The 18,804-nt window shown below is 32.5% G+C and overlaps 6 protein-coding genes across 7 annotated transcripts in view; 5 read left to right on the top strand and 1 right to left on the bottom strand.

The window, feature by feature from the left end:
• Positions 1-4,400, bottom strand: part of LOC132204141 (cGMP-specific 3',5'-cyclic phosphodiesterase) — a 30,723-nt gene extending 26,323 nt beyond the window's left edge. The window contains exon 1 of the mRNA XM_059632429.1: positions 4,279-4,400. The gene's annotated coding sequence lies outside the window, so the exon portion shown is untranslated. The remainder of the gene's footprint in view (positions 1-4,278) is intronic.
• A 1,828-nt stretch (positions 4,401-6,228) lies between these two features.
• On the top strand, positions 6,229-8,112 carry LOC132204395 (uncharacterized). Its single transcript, XM_059632884.1, has 7 exons — positions 6,229-6,251; positions 7,134-7,260; positions 7,316-7,373; positions 7,422-7,478; positions 7,534-7,640; positions 7,690-7,834; positions 7,904-8,112. The coding sequence occupies exons 2-7, from the start codon at positions 7,189-7,191 to the stop codon at positions 8,002-8,004; spliced, it is 540 nt and encodes a 179-aa protein (XP_059488867.1). The 5' UTR covers positions 6,229-6,251; positions 7,134-7,188; the 3' UTR covers positions 8,005-8,112.
• Positions 8,113-8,701: 589 nt separating this feature from the next.
• Positions 8,702-9,967, top strand: LOC132204637 (uncharacterized). Its single transcript, XM_059633259.1, has 2 exons — positions 8,702-8,752; positions 8,972-9,967. The coding sequence occupies exons 1-2, from the start codon at positions 8,702-8,704 to the stop codon at positions 9,965-9,967; spliced, it is 1,047 nt and encodes a 348-aa protein (XP_059489242.1).
• A 513-nt stretch (positions 9,968-10,480) lies between these two features.
• LOC132204507 (uncharacterized) lies at positions 10,481-11,975 on the top strand. Its single transcript, XM_059633047.1, has 6 exons — positions 10,481-10,618; positions 10,678-10,735; positions 10,785-10,916; positions 10,965-11,074; positions 11,134-11,278; positions 11,657-11,975. The coding sequence occupies exons 1-6, from the start codon at positions 10,547-10,549 to the stop codon at positions 11,767-11,769; spliced, it is 630 nt and encodes a 209-aa protein (XP_059489030.1). The 5' UTR covers positions 10,481-10,546; the 3' UTR covers positions 11,770-11,975.
• A 984-nt stretch (positions 11,976-12,959) lies between these two features.
• On the top strand, positions 12,960-14,114 carry LOC132204349 (uncharacterized). Its single transcript, XM_059632816.1, has 6 exons — positions 12,960-13,066; positions 13,133-13,190; positions 13,251-13,310; positions 13,369-13,478; positions 13,535-13,679; positions 13,856-14,114. The coding sequence occupies exons 1-6, from the start codon at positions 12,995-12,997 to the stop codon at positions 13,966-13,968; spliced, it is 558 nt and encodes a 185-aa protein (XP_059488799.1). The 5' UTR covers positions 12,960-12,994; the 3' UTR covers positions 13,969-14,114.
• A 1,909-nt stretch (positions 14,115-16,023) lies between these two features.
• LOC132204465 (uncharacterized) lies at positions 16,024-18,092 on the top strand. 2 transcript variants are annotated; one of them, XM_059632983.1, is made up of 5 exons: positions 16,024-16,124; positions 16,185-16,245; positions 16,296-16,411; positions 16,469-16,619; positions 17,775-18,092. In XM_059632983.1, the coding sequence occupies exons 1-5, from the start codon at positions 16,053-16,055 to the stop codon at positions 17,861-17,863; spliced, it is 489 nt and encodes a 162-aa protein (XP_059488966.1). In that variant the 5' UTR covers positions 16,024-16,052; the 3' UTR covers positions 17,864-18,092. The 2 variants fall into 2 exon arrangements, with proteins under 2 accessions (XP_059488966.1, XP_059488967.1); XM_059632984.1 differs by having other exon boundaries at positions 16,305-16,411.
• Positions 18,093-18,804: the final 712 nt, after the last annotated feature.

The raw sequence follows: 18,804 nt of genomic DNA on the forward strand, positions 1-18,804 counted from the left end.
GTAAAAATAATGGTTGAAAAATTTTACCAAAAAAGAGGTAAAAATTGTAAAATATATAATTTTTTCATGTAATTTATTAATTAACAATCTATTTTAATCTACTTTGTGATTTTAAGTCTTTTATATCTACTTCGTATCCAAGAATTTCACACAAATTGAGGAAAGAGGACTAATATTAATGAACCACTCCGGTCATTTGTATTGCTCTTTATTCTGAAAGATTGCTAAATTTCGAGTATATCTTGTGAAAACACTATTTGAAAATTCCAAACCGTTGCGTCTCAATCAATAGAAAACCTAAATACGAGTGATTCGCGCGAAAAACGTGTGAGAATTGAGCAGCCAATCAGATCCATCAGTTTGTTCCAAAAATTACAGAATTTGGTCACATTGGCGCTGCGATCGCTGATTTTGCCACTAATGCCCCACGGGCCAAAAGTGACAAAAACCTGCAGTTTTTGGGGAAAAAAACTGACGGATCTGATTGGCTACTCAATTCTCACACGTTTTTCGCGCGAATCACTCGTATTTTAGGTTTTCTTTTGATTGAGACGCAACGTTTTGGATTTTTCAATAAGTTTTTTCACAAGATATACTCAAAATTTAGCAATCTTTCAGAATAGAGAGCAATACACTTGACCGGAGAGGATCTTTAATAATAAATTTCATAAACAACAGCCAAAAAAACTTAAAATTACTAACACAAATACATATTTTGCCAACAAAAATCACCTTTCTCTCTCAAGCCTCAGTAAAAATGATTGATTTTTTTCCAATTAAAAAAAGGTGGCACGTTGCATCTGACTGAATCATACAATTTGAATGAAGGCCACATGGGAATTCGGTGCCGAAGTGCGTCAGCAGCACATTGGCAGGGTCTTTTGTCTTCCAGGTCGGTCAACAAAGTCCTTTGTTTGACCCGTCACCAGCTGTTTTTGACTAACAACTGTCCTGCTCACCCCTCCACACAAACGCCAATAGACTTAAATGTCAAATTAAAAAAAAAAAAGTGAATTGTTAAAGTAGAAAAAGAGGAATCCAAGAATTTTTGGGAAAAAAACCTTCTTTCAATTTTAGTTATTAATTTAAATTCACAATTTTAATCTTTTTTCTTATTTTAAATTGTTTTAAATTAATTTATTGGAAGGAGTTTCAGATCGTGAATATGTCTTAATCACAAAAGTTAGAATTAGCACGAAAAATCTAAATCTACGGAAGATCCAAATATTTAAGAACGAAAATGGCTCTATTTTTTCCTTACATTAAATTAGTTGATTTTGCTGAAAAGGAAAACCGCAGCTGTTGCATCATTTCATTTTATTTTTTCCCCGATTTTTTCTCTCTCCATTTTCTTTGGAACATAATCCAATCAAAGATGGCACGTGCCTCGTCTCCCAGACTCCCGAGAAAAACGTTTTCCTTTTCTCACACATTCTGTCCGTCAGAAGAAAAAACAAAGACTCTGGTGAGTTCCACGTGTCCATTGAAACTCCGCCAGAGATCTGCAAACACGCGAGGAAGAGCGAGTCTCGTGCCTGAAAAGAGAGCAGGTATGCAACCCGCGGGGCACTGCAACATGGATCGGCCGATTCGGGGTGGCATTCAAGCGTCCTTTCAACGAGAAACGGGGACACACGTCGGGAAAAGCAAAAGAAAATCCGAGTGAAAAATAAACGAAAGCAGAGCGAGACATATTTAATATTTATAATTAAATTAATTCCAGCGCAGTAAATTCGGAGTTTAATTTAGAGGAAAATTGCCAGCGAAAGGGTTAAATTTTGAATAACAAAGCTGGAAAGAGTAAAACCTCTCGTTTCTAAACTGAATTTTTAATTTGAAAATTAAACAGCGATTCATAATTTTCATTAATTTCAGTTGAGCAGATTTTAAGCAAAAATTATGATCGAATAAAAAAAAACTCATACAAAGCAATGATATCTTTCAACAATCCCGTAAGTCACAAATTGCAAGTTAAGTATGAATTAATTAAAATTAATTAATCAAAAATTGTCACTCTCCTCATTGAGTATGTATTTGATATTATTTTATTATTTGCTGCAAGTTGAAACTTTATATTTAATTATCGTATTTTTATTTCACTTTTGCCTAATTTTAATTTTTTTTAAAATTTTTTGATCCATCTTATTTTGCTATATTAATTTAACATATAATTAATTTTCAACTAACTGGAATAACTAAATTCAATATTATTACTTCCTCCTTTGGAATTCGAGCTGGTTTCCTGCAAAAGCAGGATTGAATATCAATTATTTCGCATAATAAAAGAATCCGCAAACGAGGTCATAATTAACTGGCATCATTTCCCGCTCCGGTTTATTTATATAGATAAAACTGAACTGATTGAAACACCCGCGCACAAGGAAAATTCGCACGAATAACGCCAGCCCTTCCATCCATTAGGCTGTAATTTGGGCGTGGGACGCGCTCATGGAAAATATATGTAGTATTCCCGGCTGGCGTCGCAGAAGCGTCTCGCGTGACTGTTTGTTTGTGCGTCATGCAACCTGCTGTGGAGATAAATTAGGGGTTGAAAATGTGTCGCTTTCACAGGCGCCACACCCCTTTTAAAAGTGTTTGCGGATTAAATTGTGTTTCAAATATATTGATTTTCTGAAAAGTGACGCTTCTTGTAGATTATCCACCTTGTGCTTGAAATCACCCCATAAAAATGTTTATATCTCGCCCTCTTCAGATTAAGGCTGACACCCTAAAAAGTCACTTTTTTATGAATCGTATAAAAAATCAATCATCGAAGTCGTCAAAATACCAATTAACTCGTCACATTTATTTTATTGTCTTTTCTCAAATAAAATAATGTAATTTTTAACGAAGATTTTAATGAAAAGGAACGGATAAGATTTTTTTTTTATTTTCAATCAATTTTAAAATTTTAAACAGTCTGAATTGATTATCTAATGAAAGTAATTTTTAAGGAAAACAAAATCAATCATTAATTGATAAAATTTTGGTTTTCAAAAACTATTAAAAAAAATAAATAAAAAAATCAACATATTTGAAAATAAAAATAAAATTGAAAACGGTTCCAAAATAATTGAAAAAAAATTGGACTTTAGAGAAGAAATGGACATTTGAGATTGGAGGGAACGTTCAGGAAATTGCTTGAATAATTTTCTATTCAAAAACAAAACGGTTCAGCCAGTTTCGGTCTGCATCAGAAAATTTGATAATTGAAGTTTTTAATTTCAATTTAAATTATTAAATTTGCTGATGCAGACCAAAACTGGCTGAACTGTCTTGTTTTTGAATAGAAAATTATTCCAGCAATTTCCTGAACGTTTCCTCTAATCTCAAATGTCCATTTCTTCTCTCAAGTTCAGTTTTTTTTTTATTTAATTTGGAACAGTCGGGGGAATTAATTATTTTATATTTTGTCAAGAAAAAAGTTGATAATAAAAGTTGAAAGTTAGGCTTTTTATAATAAATTCGGTACAAATCTAAAAGTCAAATTTGGTTTCGTTTCGGCTCAGATTTCTTTTAAATTTTTTAAACTCTTAAATGGGCAGTTTTGTTTCTTCACCTTAAAGTGTCCCATAATCGTCGGCCTCTTCCCTAACATTTAAAAAAGGCAAGAGACAAACTGGTCGTCTTCTTGTCTTTTGAGTTTTCCACCACCCCACTGATCAAAGGGGCCAAATACGTATAGAAATTTGTGCTCGTCGCCACCACTTGAGGGAATACATATTTACTTTTTTATGCATATATATATATAAAAAGAGAGGCAGAGAGAGTCGCTCGCAAAGTAAACAGAGTCGAGAGATGGATCTTTTAACGGCTGCTGTCGAGAATGGCACCGCGCGCTGCCTTTAACGACAGCAGCCCTGCTTTCCATCACAGCAGGAAGTTTAATTTTGCCCAAAATAGTATCCGGTTTCACCTGAAAATCCATTCTGAGGAATGCAATAAACGTGGCGGAGACGAAATTCAGGTCGTTCGATAGAGAAAGTTCAAGGAGAAAGTTCCGAACGAAAAAAAATTTACTTGGAAAAGGAAAAGAATAAATTTTGGGTGAAAAAAGCTCTAAGATTTTGAAGAAATTTCAGAGATCAAGCAAGAATGTTTTTCAAATTTACTTGGCAACAAATTTTATTTACTTTTTTTTTTTAAATAAATTTAATATTTTTTTTATTGTAAAGGATTTAAAGCGTGATTTGATCATTGTTTAGGGGTGGTTTTTTTATTTTACTTTATTTTAAAGTTTCAGGGGTTGTTTTTTATAATTGAAGAAAAGTGGCTCACCATTCGCACGGAAAATCCAAGGGTCTGAGCCCTGCAGAATCGGCTGCAGAAAGCGGTCGTCTGGGGGATGTGAGGAGCTGCACCACCCTGCCAGCAGCCACCGGGCCACCACTACTGGAGAACTACCCCCCAGATCGGCGGCAGTAATGTGGCTGCTGACACACCGGGTCGCCATGGTTACGACAGATGCGCACCGAAATCGACTCCCTGCGCACGCTTCGACCACCGAACGCGAAAATTAGGACGCCCGTCCGTCCATCTCTCCCGTTGGGCAAATCGCTTTTTGGTCGATTGCGATTCGAGGAGCCCCGCCAATCTCGGCGTTTTCCCATTTAATTGTTTTTTCCCATCGCACTATAATAGTTTGTCTCACACACAGGAATAATTTGCACAATATTCCAAGGGATTTGAGGAAATATTAGATTTTTTTTTTAAATTTACAAAAATTTGTTAATTTTAGAAATCAACGGAAATGACGAGAAAATTGTTTGTTTTTATTCATTTGATGAATAAAAAACAATTTTTCTGCAACGAGGAAAAGCCCGATCTCTTCATTTCCATGATCATCTCCTCGAGTGTCAACTTCTTCAAACAAATTTGAAACCGCCGTTCTAATTTTTCATTCTAAAACTTGCAAATGTGAACAATCTTTCCTTTGTCAAAACAAGTTCAATTCGCAGACTTGAATTTAGGCAGGAAAGTATTTTTAAGAAGTTTTCATTTCATTTTAATTGAAATAAAATATTTTAAATTTATTTTAATTATTTATTGCTGTTTATTTTTTTTCCAAATTTTGTTACATTCAATTGTTGAAAACAAATTATTTAAAAAAAGGAATTGTTAGACAAAACGGCACCACCACTAGCAAGAATTTTTCTTAAAATTTCAAGATAAAAAAGACCCCATCCGCCGCAGCAAGCCTTGGTTGATTAATTTCTTTATTTTATTATAAACAATATATTTATTTTTTAAATTTAGGACGAATTTTCAAGCAATATTGCTTTTCAAAATTGTTAATTAAAGCTGTAAATTTATAATTATTGAAACCTGTACAAAACTATTCAAAACAGAAATTACTTGGAAAGTTAAAATTTCATAACGTTGAAATGGTCAAGCTGAAATTTACACCTTTTTTTCATATTCTTCAAATAATGTTTCTTTTCCCTCCTTTTAATTCTAATTAAAATGTGTAATTAGCAATGGAAAATCATCAACAGAACTCAAATTAAGATAAATAGAGAATTAAACTGGCAAAACAAAACTCTAAATTACCAATTTTATGTTAAAAAGCTAATTTTTGGATTTACAAAAATTTCCTTCTATTGGAATTTACAGTTTTTGAAATTTTTTCATCTACCAATTTTAAAATAAAAATCACATCTAAAAACAGTATTTTGATCTATTCAGCCGTAATTATAGTTTATTTCTTGAATCGCATATTATTAGGAAATAAAAGAAATCAGATTTTCTTCAATCGATCTTATAAATTCACTGGTTATTTTATGCATAAATTTTTTTTTATTCAATTCATATTTCCTTAAATTTGCCTCTCAGTACGCGTTTTCTGTAGGCACTACTTTATAAATTGGATCATTTTCCATTCCAATGAGTTTTCTGCACCAAAAGATTGAAATATTCAACGAAATTCAATAAAATCAATTGCTGAAAGCGTCGGAACAAAAGTGGGCGAATTGAATTTGCGCCATAACTCACTTTTGGCCTGCTTTTGTTTTAAAAATCCTTCTTCGACTTGATTGAAAAATCCAGAATTTTTTTTTCAATAAATTTGAGAATTTTTTTTATTTAGCCGAAAGGAAAGCGACGCTCGAAAGGAGAATGTGGAGGCGGAAATCAATTTGCCATTAATATTTGACGTGGCGCAGAAGTTATCGCAAATGTTTGCTCTCCAATCTCCCTCGCGACACTTCTTTTCTCCGTCGACGTGTTGACTGTCTGGGTGCAATTTGCATTGTGTCTGTTTGCCAATCATTACCAGAATGGATTTTGGGGAGCAAACAAATAATGTATAAGACGCGCACAACAAAAACGCTGGCTGGGGTTTCGATCTGCGCATCGGGTGTGTCGAAAAGAAACGCAGAATAATGATTTAATTAAAACCGGAGAGGAATTTTTTAATTTTCTGATAATTTTTATTATTTGTTTGCATCTTTAAATGCAAAATGGATCTTTCATTTTTTTAAAGATATAACTGCAAATATTTGTAAATTTGATTAAATATTAATTTATTGTTAAATAATTTGGTAAAAATAGTCAATCTGTCATTTTAATTCTGCCCAAAATTCATTTTAACAGTGGGATTTTTGCCAATTAATGCCATTCAAATTCAAAATAAATTAGTTATGTGATTTAATAATTTTTTTAAAACTAAGAATTTTTTATCTTTTACTTGGATTTTTTGATGCGAATTTATACATATATTTTGTTGCTGCTTTTTTATGAAGTTAATTAGAAATAAATTCTCTATGAGATGAAAAATTTAGCTTCTCAGCCATAAATTTTTAACAAAAATGAAAAATATGTTTCTGCAATTATTTGAGTAAAAATTGCTTGGTTTTTTTCTATAAAAAAATCTAAATAACAATAATATTTATTTTCTTTTACAGGGATTTCTTCTAAAATTCCATTTTTCTGTCATGCTTTGTCATTCAAGACGGTCATGATATGCCCTTGGAAGCGATACAATTTTATACATTCGGTGAATGTGAGAAATTTCTTCTCTGCGACGAGCATGTGGATTTCCTTCTATCTTAAAAATGCATCCCAACATTGTCTTTTGATCGGCAAAAATTCCAGCATTTCCACCTCTCTCATTTTATTTCTGTCTACCTTCGCAGGCACCAGTTGCAAATCAGCCTTTTGCCTCCGCAGACGTCTCGCTTTTCCTCCGACATGGGCTCCAAGTACTTTTTCTTCCGCCTCAACGCCGCCCAGGCTACGATTGTGGTCGGGATTTTCGAAGTGGTAAGGAAATAATCAATTATTTTTAAATAAAAATCTAATCTAATAATATTTTTAGATTTCGATTCTCCAAGCTCTACTTGGTCTCGGATTTTGTCTCAGTTTCCTTTCCTTTGGTTGGTTGAGATTTTTTTTTAAATTAAGAATTAATATTTTTTTTTTAGGTGAGCATGAAATTGAGCATGAACTTCAAGAGGAGAAGAATATGGAATTTTGGAAAAGTATATAACATTAAATTTTTTAAATAAAAATTAGCTAATTTTTGTTCTTTTTAAGACCTCCACTCCTACTCTGACCTTTGGAGCCATTTCTTGTGGACGTCCACAATTTTCTATGGTTTCTGCCTGATCTTCCCTTCTCTGCTCATCGTCGGAGTTCTCAAGGTAATAAAAAATTTACAAATCTAAAAATTTCGAAATTTTTTATTTACAGGAAAACACCTTTTACACTTTGCCTTGGGTCATCGTCAGTTGGCTCCGAGCTTTTCTGGGAATTCTCCTCTACGTCCCCATGTTCCTCCTCTCATTCAGTGGCCTGGTGCTTTTCTTCTACTTCTCCTTCGTCACCATCGGATATGGTGAGCATCTGAAAATTATATTTTACTCATAAAATTAAACTACTTAATTATTTGATTTTATTTTTGCAGCCTTCGTCATTTACAGCCTGCACGTGGTCAACGAGTACCACGCCCAGTGCAAAAGGTCTTCCAGCTCAGACGCCGAGAGTGTGGTTTATCATAACTTTTGACGAGGACCTCCTCTCCTTGCCTAAGCTCTACGAGCTTTGAAAACTCAATTCTTCTTTATAATGTTTGCAACTCATTTCTTTTGTAAATAAACAAATTACTCTATCAAAAGCAGGAAAATACTTTAGTAATTTTGTTTAAATTCCTGTAAAATTTTTTTTAGATTTTCCTGTTACCTTGTTATTATTATCAGCAGGACCAGTAAAAGCAATTTCAGAAGTCAACCACGAAGAATTGACTTTTACCACTACTATCTGGATTTAATTTTCTTTGCTCTCGTTTAAAATCAAATTAATATAAATAAATAATTTAAAAGAGAATAACAATCTAAGTCAACTAAATAAAAGCACAGATTTTTTACCCTTTACATTTTGGGCACAGCTGCTCATTACTATTTCCTGAGGTGAAATGAAAAAAAGGATTGCGATTCTTAATATGTTTTGGTCTTTTTTAAATAGATTTTTTTTATAATTTTTAACAAATTAAACATTTGAAGTTAAAAATTTAAACCTTAAATTAGTAATGAAGAGATCGGGCTTTTCCTCGTTGCAGAATTTTTTTCATTATTATTAAAAAAAAAATGGCTTTGAATTATTAAAAACAATTTTTCTACAACGAGGAAAAGCCCAATCTCTTCATTTCCTCGAGTGTCAACTTCTTCAAACAAACTTCAATTAGTAATTGTGAATAATCGCCTTGATGTGGAATTCCAAGACGCAAGATATTGAAGTCAAAGCCGGTGTAAAAAAGGTAAAAATTCCAGATGTGATAAAACACTTTTAATTGAGGGCAAAAATTTCCAAAAATTAAAATTCTTTAAAAACATACCAATCTATAAAATAAAAATTTATGCATTCCTGTGTTAAAATGTAAAACAAAAAATTGGTGCCTTTTTGAGCTTGTTCCACTAATTTAATTCTTATGCTGAGATTTTAAAAATGGAATTTGAATTTGCACTTATTAGTTTAGAAGGCTAAATTCTGCCCCGAAGCTCTCGACCTCCCTCGTCAACCTCTTCCTCTCCAAACAGCATCCTTTGCTAAAAACCAAACCGCTTTCCTAAATCCTCTGCTCCAAATAGATCAACTAGGAAAAAAAGGTGAGCAGCCAGCAGACCTGAGACAACGTCTCACAGAAGACCACCTGGCCAAGCACTTTCCCATCAGCAACTGGGTGCACATCTATACCGACGGCTCCCTGGACAACGCCTCTGGCAACACGGGCTTTGGCCTGTACTGCTTCGCCTTCCAAGAATCCCACCCAATGCCCTCCGGCTCGAGCTGTTTTGACGCCGAGTGTGCTGCAATAGTAAGAGCCGCTGAGAGCATCCTGGAGCAGCCAACCTTTCCCCTCAACAAAACAAGATTTGTCATCCTCTCTGACAGCAAAGCAGCCATCCAATCCATCGCCAACATCACCAACTACCACCCAACCTCCCTCAACTTCAAGAAGGCCCTAGTCAAATTAAGAGAAAAAAACTACGAACTAAGTCTGCAGTGGATTCCTAGTCACACAAATATCCATGGAAACGAGCTAGCCGATGCCCTAGCAAAAATGGGCTCCAAAAAGCCCCCTCTCAAATCAAATGGACTCTCCCTCGACGCGGCTAAGGACAAGATAAGGACCAAGAGAAAAACCGCAGTTGAAGCAAAACATGAGCTCCAGAGTAGACATAAGCCATGGAGAGAGGAGGTGAAAAAAGGGCCTGATAGAAACTGGCCAAGATCAGTTGCCACTGCCCAGCTGAGGCTGGCCACAGAACACGACGGCCTGCAGCACTATTTGAATAAATTCAACATAACAAAGGAACCAGCAACATGTAAATTATGTAAATTAGATGTGCAAGACAGGGCACACCTTTTTAACTGTGCCGTCCTTTTAAACCAAATTGACCCCCTGCAAAACCTGAGCAGGACAGAAATTGAATCTCAACTCTATTGGATTGCTCGAAGAATGAATAGCTGAAAAGCTCAACACATCTGGCATAAAAAAAAAAAAAAAAAAAACTTATTAGTAACGTTTTAAATTATTTTTATAATTGTTGTTTATCAATCCACATTGGTATAATACATGGTTTAAATTAAATTGTTGAAAACAATTTATTTAATAAAAAAGGAATTGTTGGAGAAAAAGTCACCACCACTAGCAAGAATTTTGCTAAAACTTCCGAGACCAAAAAGACCCAATCCGCCGCAGTGAGACCAGTGAGCAAGAATTTTTTTATTTCTGATGGTAAAAATCCAGTTTTAATTGTTTGTAGAGAATAATATAAAATTTATCATTGAATTTGATTTGAAATTTGAGGTTTTCCTGGTGGGTTTTTTCAGCCTTCATAGCTTATCCTGCTCGGTGCGCCCGATCAGGATACAGGATATTGTTTTTGTATACTGTGATTATTATTTATCTATGATTATAGATATCAATGCCTTTTATCAACAAATTTTTCCTTCTCCCCTGAATTTGTATTTATTCTCTGCACCATTTGCAAAGCAGCCTTTCGAGCTCTCTGACCCGCTCTGACCATTGCATTATTTTGCGTCCAAGATGAAGCACAGGCAATTTTTCTTCCGCCTCCACGCATCTCACGCTGTGATTGTGGTTGGAATTTTCGAAATAGTAAGAAAAGAAAATCATTATTATTAATTTCAAGCTGGTAATTAAATTTGTGTTCCTAGATTGCTATTCTTGAAACTCTATTTATTCTTGGATTAGTTTGCAGCGGCACTTTTGATGGTAATTTTCATGTGTCAAATTTTTACAAATCATATAATAAATTTTTAAGAATTCAATAATCCAAAGTTTTTATTCGGCCTGGCTGAATATATGAATGAGGACATTGAGGACAATGAGGACATCGAGGACAATGAGGACATTGAGGACAATGAGGACCAACTGGATCAGTATACAGTCGAAGGTATAGAAATATAATTAAAAAAAACGGACTTTAATTTTTTATTTTAAGAATTGGACCCAGTTTTCTCTGTCTTGCTAAGGAAGTACTCATTGTTATTCGCACTTGGCAATATTTTCCGTCTGATTTTCCCTGCTCTGCTCATCACTGGAGCTCTCAAAGTAATTAATATTTATATTTTCATTGCAACAAAAAATTTATTTGAAACCACAAATTTTAGGGAAAAAGCAATTACACGTTGCCCTGGCTCATCATCAACTGGATTTCTGCAATTTTTGGCATTTTCTTGTACGCCCCCTTGTACTTTCTCACGTTCAGCGGTTTTGCACTTTTATTCTACTTCTCCTACGCCACCCTCAAATATGGTGAGTATCCGAAATTTTATATAATATTTATTTTTGTACACAGATCAAGTTGAACCTTTTTTAATTGCCAAAAATTAAATCGATCGTCGTCATGAAATAAATTTATTTTAAACTTTGTAATAAGACGCCCAAGATTTTCCCTCGTCCCGTGTGGAATTTGAATAACCAGAAAATAAAAAATGCTTAAGGCTTTGGCCCTTTTTGATTATAACAAAAAATTACTTTTTTTTAACTTAATTCGAGATAATCAGTTAAAAAATAATTCTTCAAAATTGGTTTTTCAAGCTCCATTTTATTGCAATTTTACTCTCTAATTTCAACAAATTTAATGAGATTGATAAAGTCTCGTGCAAAATTATTATTTTCCTTTTTTCGCAGCTTTCATCATTTACAGCCTGTTCGTGGTCATTGAGTTTCGCAGGCAGTGCAAAAGGCAGTTATTTTCCAACCCAGATGCCGAACAATCTTCAATTCCATTCACAAATTTATGATTCCGTAATTCGGAGACTTCGTTAATTTATTTATATTTTTGAAAATTTGAGCGCGAGCGTGAGCGCAAAATATCTGAATTTTTTAAATCTTGTTGTCAGTATTTTTGTTTTATTTTCCACATATTCTTACAACATTGTTTGCATTTAATTATCTTGATATACTTTTTTATGTGTGTGTGTTTTTTTAAATAAAAAAATCAGTTTGTTTAAAAATTTTTGTTTATTTGTTAAAATTGATCCATCACATTTTTTACGGTCAATTGTTGAAATGCAAATTATTTGGAAGAGGGAATTGTGGGAAAAAACGACTCCACCACCAATTAGCAACTTTTAAATTGATGGTTGCCATGCATACTCATTTAATGGAAGAATTTATTTTGTTGATGAAACTTTGTAAAGAGAGAGACGCCCATTATTTTTCCTCTCTCTCTCGCTAACTTTTATCAGCACAAAAACCGGAATAAGCGACGTCATTTCTGATAAATCCAAAGCCGGATGTGATTGATTAACTTTCGAGCTCACATGAGTTTAATTTCCCATGCAATTGTGCGAAGTCTAATCATTAATTATATAAGCAAAAACTAAAACCTGAAAACTGGAGAATTGCTACTTGCTGGGTCCAGAGTCCTATCCAGGCATAAAACACCTATTTAACATTTTTGAGAATATGAATTATAAAAATTAACTGCTCAAATTGACTTCTGAGATCATTTGCAATACAAGAAGATTAAAAACATAGAATATTTACAAATTATTCAAAATATGAACTTTTTTTATCCATTGGAAACGCTTCAAACTTCTTGAAGTTGGGCTTAATTAACAAAAAAATGACACAGGCAAAAAAGGGGTAGACGAACATGTGAAGAAATTATTTTGGTGCTTATTTTGTCTGATTTCACTTAAAAAAAAAAAAATAATAATACCTTCAAAAAGCAGCAAATGAATTAATATAATTACTGCACAAAACACAAGCTGTAAAAATTAAAAAATTTATAATTTTATAACTCATTTTAAATTTTATTCATATTTATAGATTCTTTGATGAGAAAAATATATGAAAAAAATCAATGTATCTATTTAATGATGTATTGCATTAAATATTACCATTGCCTCTTCAAAAAAAATTCTCCGCCTCTCATTTTATTTATCTGCAATTTGCTCATCCGGTGCTGCTCCAGTTGATAGACAGCACTTAGCATCTGCAGTCGTCGCTTTTCCCTCCAAGATGGACAACAAGTACTTTTTCTTCCGCCTCAACGCAGCCCAAGCTGTAATTTTGGTCGGAATTTTCGAAATGGTATAAAAGTATCAAAAATATTAATCAATTATTTTTAATTAAAATGCCTAATTTTCTTGTACATAGATTTCGATTCTCCAAGCGTTTCTTGGTCTCGGACTTGTTCTCGGTTTCATTTCATTTGGTTAGATTTGTAATTGTTTTCTAATATCTTTAAAATTTATTAAATCTAAAAAATAATTAGATGGGGGTGAAGTTAAACCAATGGTACTAGGCCTGGTCTTTAAAAAGGAAGATGCGGAAAGTATAAATATTTAATTACATACAAATTAAAATGGACTAATTTTTTTTTCTATTTTAAGCTCTGATCGATTTCCAATCTGACTTTAGACGCGGTTTATTCTTGCCATCCATACTTTTCTGTGGTTTCCAAACGCTCTTCCCCTCTTTGCTCATCGTCGGAGTTTTGAAAGTATAATAAATTGCATTTACCAATTTAAAAAAAAAAATTAAAATCAATTATTTTAGGAGAACACTCTTTTCACGTTGCCTTGGGTCATCGTCAGCTGGATTCGAGTTATTTTCGGCATTTTCCTCTACATCCCTATGTACCTCCTCACATTCAACATTGTGGTTCTTTTCTTCTACTTCTCCTACGTTACCCTTGGATATGGTGAGAATCTAAATTTTGTATACACTATTGTTGTGGATCCAGCCTAAACTTTCAATACGAATTAAAAAAAAAAAAAATACAAATAAAACTGTTTTGTTGTATAATTTAAAATATAATTTAAAATTGACACTCTTCCTGAGGCAGAATAATTCCAAATTTATGATTTTTTTCCGCAGCCTTTGCCATTTACAGTCTGCATGTGGTCAACGATTTTCGCAACCAGAGCAAAAAGCAGGAATTTTCCAATCCAGACGCCGAGAAAGCTGCAATCCAGTTCCACAAATTTTGATTACGAGCCATTTCAAGCTTTCAACAAATTTCTCCTTTAAATCAATTAAATGCATCTCGTTGTATTAATCCCTACAAATAATCAATAATTATGCAAAGTAGGAAAAAATGTAGAATTTTAATATAAATTCAGTGCCTAGATTCAGATTGTTTTTTTTTATTTTTTATATCCAAAATGGTAAATTTTTAAAAAAATTTAGAAATAATTAATTCTGTTTTATTATGTATTCTTTTCTAACAAACCCCGCACTTATTTATATAAATTTTTTTTTTTTTTGAAAATTTGGAAATGATTAACTCTGTGTATTTGAGATCTTGCAAATCTTCACCTGTCTTCTTTTGAAATTGACAGAAAGGATTAATTAGTTTTTCATTAGAATTGTATTCAATTTTGCAAATTAGTTTTCATTTTGGTATGGCAGTTATTATAAAATTTATAAAGTATGGAAGTAAGTTTGGAATCTTAGGAGATCTTAAATAATATTTCTTTGGGCCGACTGCCATGTAATAAAAAAACACTTAACTTGTATGTGTCGAAAGTTCTATGAACACCGTGAGGATCTTTCTTCTACTTTTCCTTCGTCACCCTCGGATATAGTGAGTATTAAAAATATTATTTTTTTTTTAATTAATAAAAAAGTTGAAGAATTTTCAATTTAATTGTTTCTTGTTACAATTTAATAAATCAATTTTTTTTTCTCATTTCGGAAAAGAGATAGAGACGCTTGTTGTGTCTGGACCCATTATAGATCTGAACCTGGTTTTCCCATTTTCTTATCATCAGTACGACCAGGAAATGTGACGTAATTTCAGATAAAATACATCCCATGCTGCGCAGCAATGCTTTTTTGTAGGCCAGAGAAGGGCGAAGATTTTTTGCATTTCTCAAGCTGCGATCAAATTTTAATAGAAACTTTGCCAACGCTCTTGTGTGAAGTAAAAAATCTAAAAAAATAATCTCATCCAACTTCGGTGAATAGTAAAAAAACCTTTTTTATTAAGACAACGCCTCTGTATTCTATAATTTAAGGGCAGAAATGCTAGAAATTTATTTTCTTGCTCTTTATTTAGGGAAAGTGAAAAATACTTTTCAAATCTATTCATTGGAGGAGGAAAAATGTTTATAAGTTTAAAAAAAAACAACGATTTAAGAATCATCAAATTTGAAGAAAAGTAACATTTATTTGCCTGTATCAATATTTGATAATTATAATAAGCTATTACAAATTGTGACCATTAAACAGTCGCTTATGTTCGACAAAAAATCGAAATTTTACGTGTGTAATTTACAATTTGTTTCGCAGCCTTCGACATTTACAGTCTGCATGTGGTTTACGAGTACGATGTCCAGACGCCGAAATATCTACAGTCCAGTTCAAAAAATTTTGATTCAAACCTCCTCACTATTACATTCAGCTTTTTTTCAATATATATAATGAAGAAAAATCTTGATCGAATTGAAAATATTGGTTCAAGCTTAATTGATGAAATTGGTGTTCAAATCTTGGCATTTTTGTTCTTCTTTGGTTATATCCAAAAATCAATTTTTAATAATGCACTTATTTTTGCAACCTCTATCTGTAATTTTCTAAATAAAATAATGTACCAAATAAACAGATTTTTATTTCTTGAGATGCAAACCTTAAAATTCAAATGTGTATATATTCAGTGAAGATCTTCTCTTGTTCATGCGTTTTTTTTTTGTTCCTACAACATAAATATTAAATTTGTTTTTATTTTTAAATTATTTTTCAAATTTAAAAAAAAAATAAAATTTATAGAATAAATAGATGAATAGTTGTAAAGTGTCGAAAATTTATTATTTGCACCACTCTCCTGCCTCTCCTAATGTGCAAACTATTGATGAATCGTAAAAATAAATTCCAACCCTTTTTTCTATATTTTGTGGAAAATTTGGCTTCAAATTAAAAACGCTAATGGATTCTCTTATAAAAAATCTTCATCTAATTGTTAGCTTGATAAAAAAAACCCTCCGCCCCCCATTTTATTTATCTGAATATATCTTTATCCGGTGACGCTCCATTCGAGACTTAGCCTTCAGCATCTGCAGACGTTGCCTCCAAGATGGACCAAAAGAAGTATTTCTTCCGCCTCAACGCAGCCCAGGCTGTTATTTTGGTTGGAATTGTCGAATTGGTAAATTAAAAAAAATTAAAAAATTTTAATTTCAAAATTAAATTTTGTTGTCCACGACAGATTTCGGTTCTACAAGTTCTCTTTGGTTTTGGACTTGTCTTCAGTTACGCTTCAGTAGATAGTTAAGTTTGTAGTATTTCTTTGAAAATTTTTAATTTGAATAATATTTAGATATTTTAGATGTCGATTCACCCCATTTCAATTGGGGCTTTTTATTATTGCCATCCACATTTATCAGTGGTTTGCGCCTGCTCTTTCCCTCTCTGCTCATCATTGGAGTTTTGAAAGTAATAATTAGAATTTAAATTGTTAGACCAATATTAAAATTTTTATTTGAATTCAAGGATAACACCCGTTTTGTGTTGTCTTGGATCATTGTCAATTGGATATGGATTCGAGTTGCTTTCTGCGCCTTCCTCTACTTTCCCACGAACGTAATCAAATTCAGCGGAGTGTCTCTTTTCTTCTACGCCTCCTTTGTCACCGTCGGCTTTGGTGTGTATCAAATTTAATTTAAATAAGCATGACAATAATTGTGGCTCCAGGCCGAAGTTTCATACAGAAAAAACACTTTCCACTAACACTTGTTTGATTTCCATAAAAATATTTCATTTCATTCTGTAAAGAGCTTTGTCCGTTTTGAATCCATAAATTATAAAACAGGGATTTCCTTGTTCTTATTATCATCACGACTGGGATAAGTGAAGTTAATCCAGATATATAATTTTTCAAATATTTTCGAAGGCCAGTAGCGGCGAGCATGATTTTTTTTTCTTTTAGAAATGTACGTGCTTCTCGAGCTGCGATCTGGATTTATTTTTCAAATTTCAGTTTGAAAGAAAAACTTCCTTCAAAAGCTAAAAAGGAATAATAAGAATTTAGCTTCTCAATAATTGTGAATTCCAAATTGTCTTGGCCTGACTCTAAAAAAGATCAGCTATCAAATATAAATTGTAAAAATTACCTTCGAAATTTCCGGAAATAATAATTATCCTCACCGCCAGATCAAATTTTAATTCAGTTTTCTTTCAAATTAACTACACACGAAAATAATATGAGATAAATTTTTGAACCAATTTTTTAGTGCTGGGGATAATTAATATTAATCATTAAAAACCAGATGTAGTGTAATCTATAGATAAAAAAAATAATTAAATAAATAACTTGACTGATACATTTTAAATCTATTTGAGTAAACAACAAACTTAACATTTCTACTAGGATTAACTTATTTTAGGGAATATTATCCTCAAAATTTGCAACTTAAGAAACAGCCAAACTGGAAATTTCGATGTAAAAATAATAACTGTTAAAATGGGAAAATTGTACGGTTTCTCAGTTTTAAATTGCATGTAAGGACTGTTGTTTAAAATTTCCCCTTTTCGGCTCCAGCTCGGCAAGTAGATTTAATTTGGAAACACTTTTGCTTTCAAATTGAGTTTATGAGTTTTAGTAAGTTGTTTACTAGGGCTGGCTGCCAATTCTCTCTTCAATGTAATTTTTCCCCCAAAATAATATTTGACCTGTTGTGAGAGAATAAATGAATTGAATTGAACTATTTTATGGAAAAAATATATATAATTATTGTCCTAGCCTCAAAATAATCATTTAACCGTGTAAAATTTATAAGTAATTCTTACGTTTTTGCAGTTTTCAACATATACAGTCAGGGTGTGGTACAGGAGTACTACAATCAGTGCAAATGCAAGAAGCAGGAATTATTTACAGTCCAGTGCTAAAATTTTTGATTCCATCACTACATCTCCTATAGAAGAAGCTTCAAACAACTCTTATAAGTTTTAAAACTAATTTTCCTTTTCAAACAGAAAAACATTATTTCTGTATATTTCTGTATAATTTGAATTTTATAAATATCGCACTTTTGTCCTTCTTTGGAAAAATATTAATGTTTCTTTAATTTTTATTTTATTTTGTAACTCATTCTTTTCAAAATAAAGAAGCGCTTGACCAAAACCCACAATTATTTTCAGTTTTTAACAACATATAAAGTATATTTAGATGTAAATTGTCAAGTTTCAATTTTTATTTTTTGCCGCTTAAATTGTTGTACTCACTTTTTTCAATGGTTCTGTCAAAGAAATTTAATGAGAATAAAATTAATTTTTTTTCACCGTTTTATTTGATGGCTAATGGCATGCATAAAGTGAAATTTAAAAAATGAATGGTTATTACTGAGTTCCGATAAAAAAAAATTGATCGGTTCAAACCAAATAATTATTGCCCGATTGCTAATTTGCAGACTTTTTGGTTTCGTGAAATGTTTATTGGGTTCAGAATGAGGGCAACAATGCTCATCCATATAAAAATGACAAGAAACGAAAATATTAAATATTTAAAGCATATGTTTTATAATTTACATAAATCACTAAGAGTTGGATTATATTGATTTTATTTATGAAGAGCTGTTTGCAAAGTTTGAGGAGCGTAAAAATCGTTAAGAATTATTTTCAGTTTAACAAAAAAAAATTCATCTGTTTATCTGCTTCCTCTGTGGCTTTTGCGTTTGATTGAGCTGGATTGATTGTGAGAGGCAGCATGTGGTGCGATTGTCAAAAAGGTCAACGGAAAGACCGAGAGGGCGAGTTGCCGGAAGTTGGGAGAATTTTTTATACTAATGCTGGGGATTCATTTCACAGCTATCTCAATTTAATCAGTTTTT

This window comes from Neocloeon triangulifer, unplaced genomic scaffold, assembly GCF_031216515.1.
Source record: "Neocloeon triangulifer isolate White Clay Creek 2 clone unplaced genomic scaffold, ASM3121651v1 ptg000022l, whole genome shotgun sequence".
In the NCBI taxonomy this organism is placed as follows: domain Eukaryota; kingdom Metazoa; phylum Arthropoda; class Insecta; order Ephemeroptera; family Baetidae; genus Neocloeon; species Neocloeon triangulifer.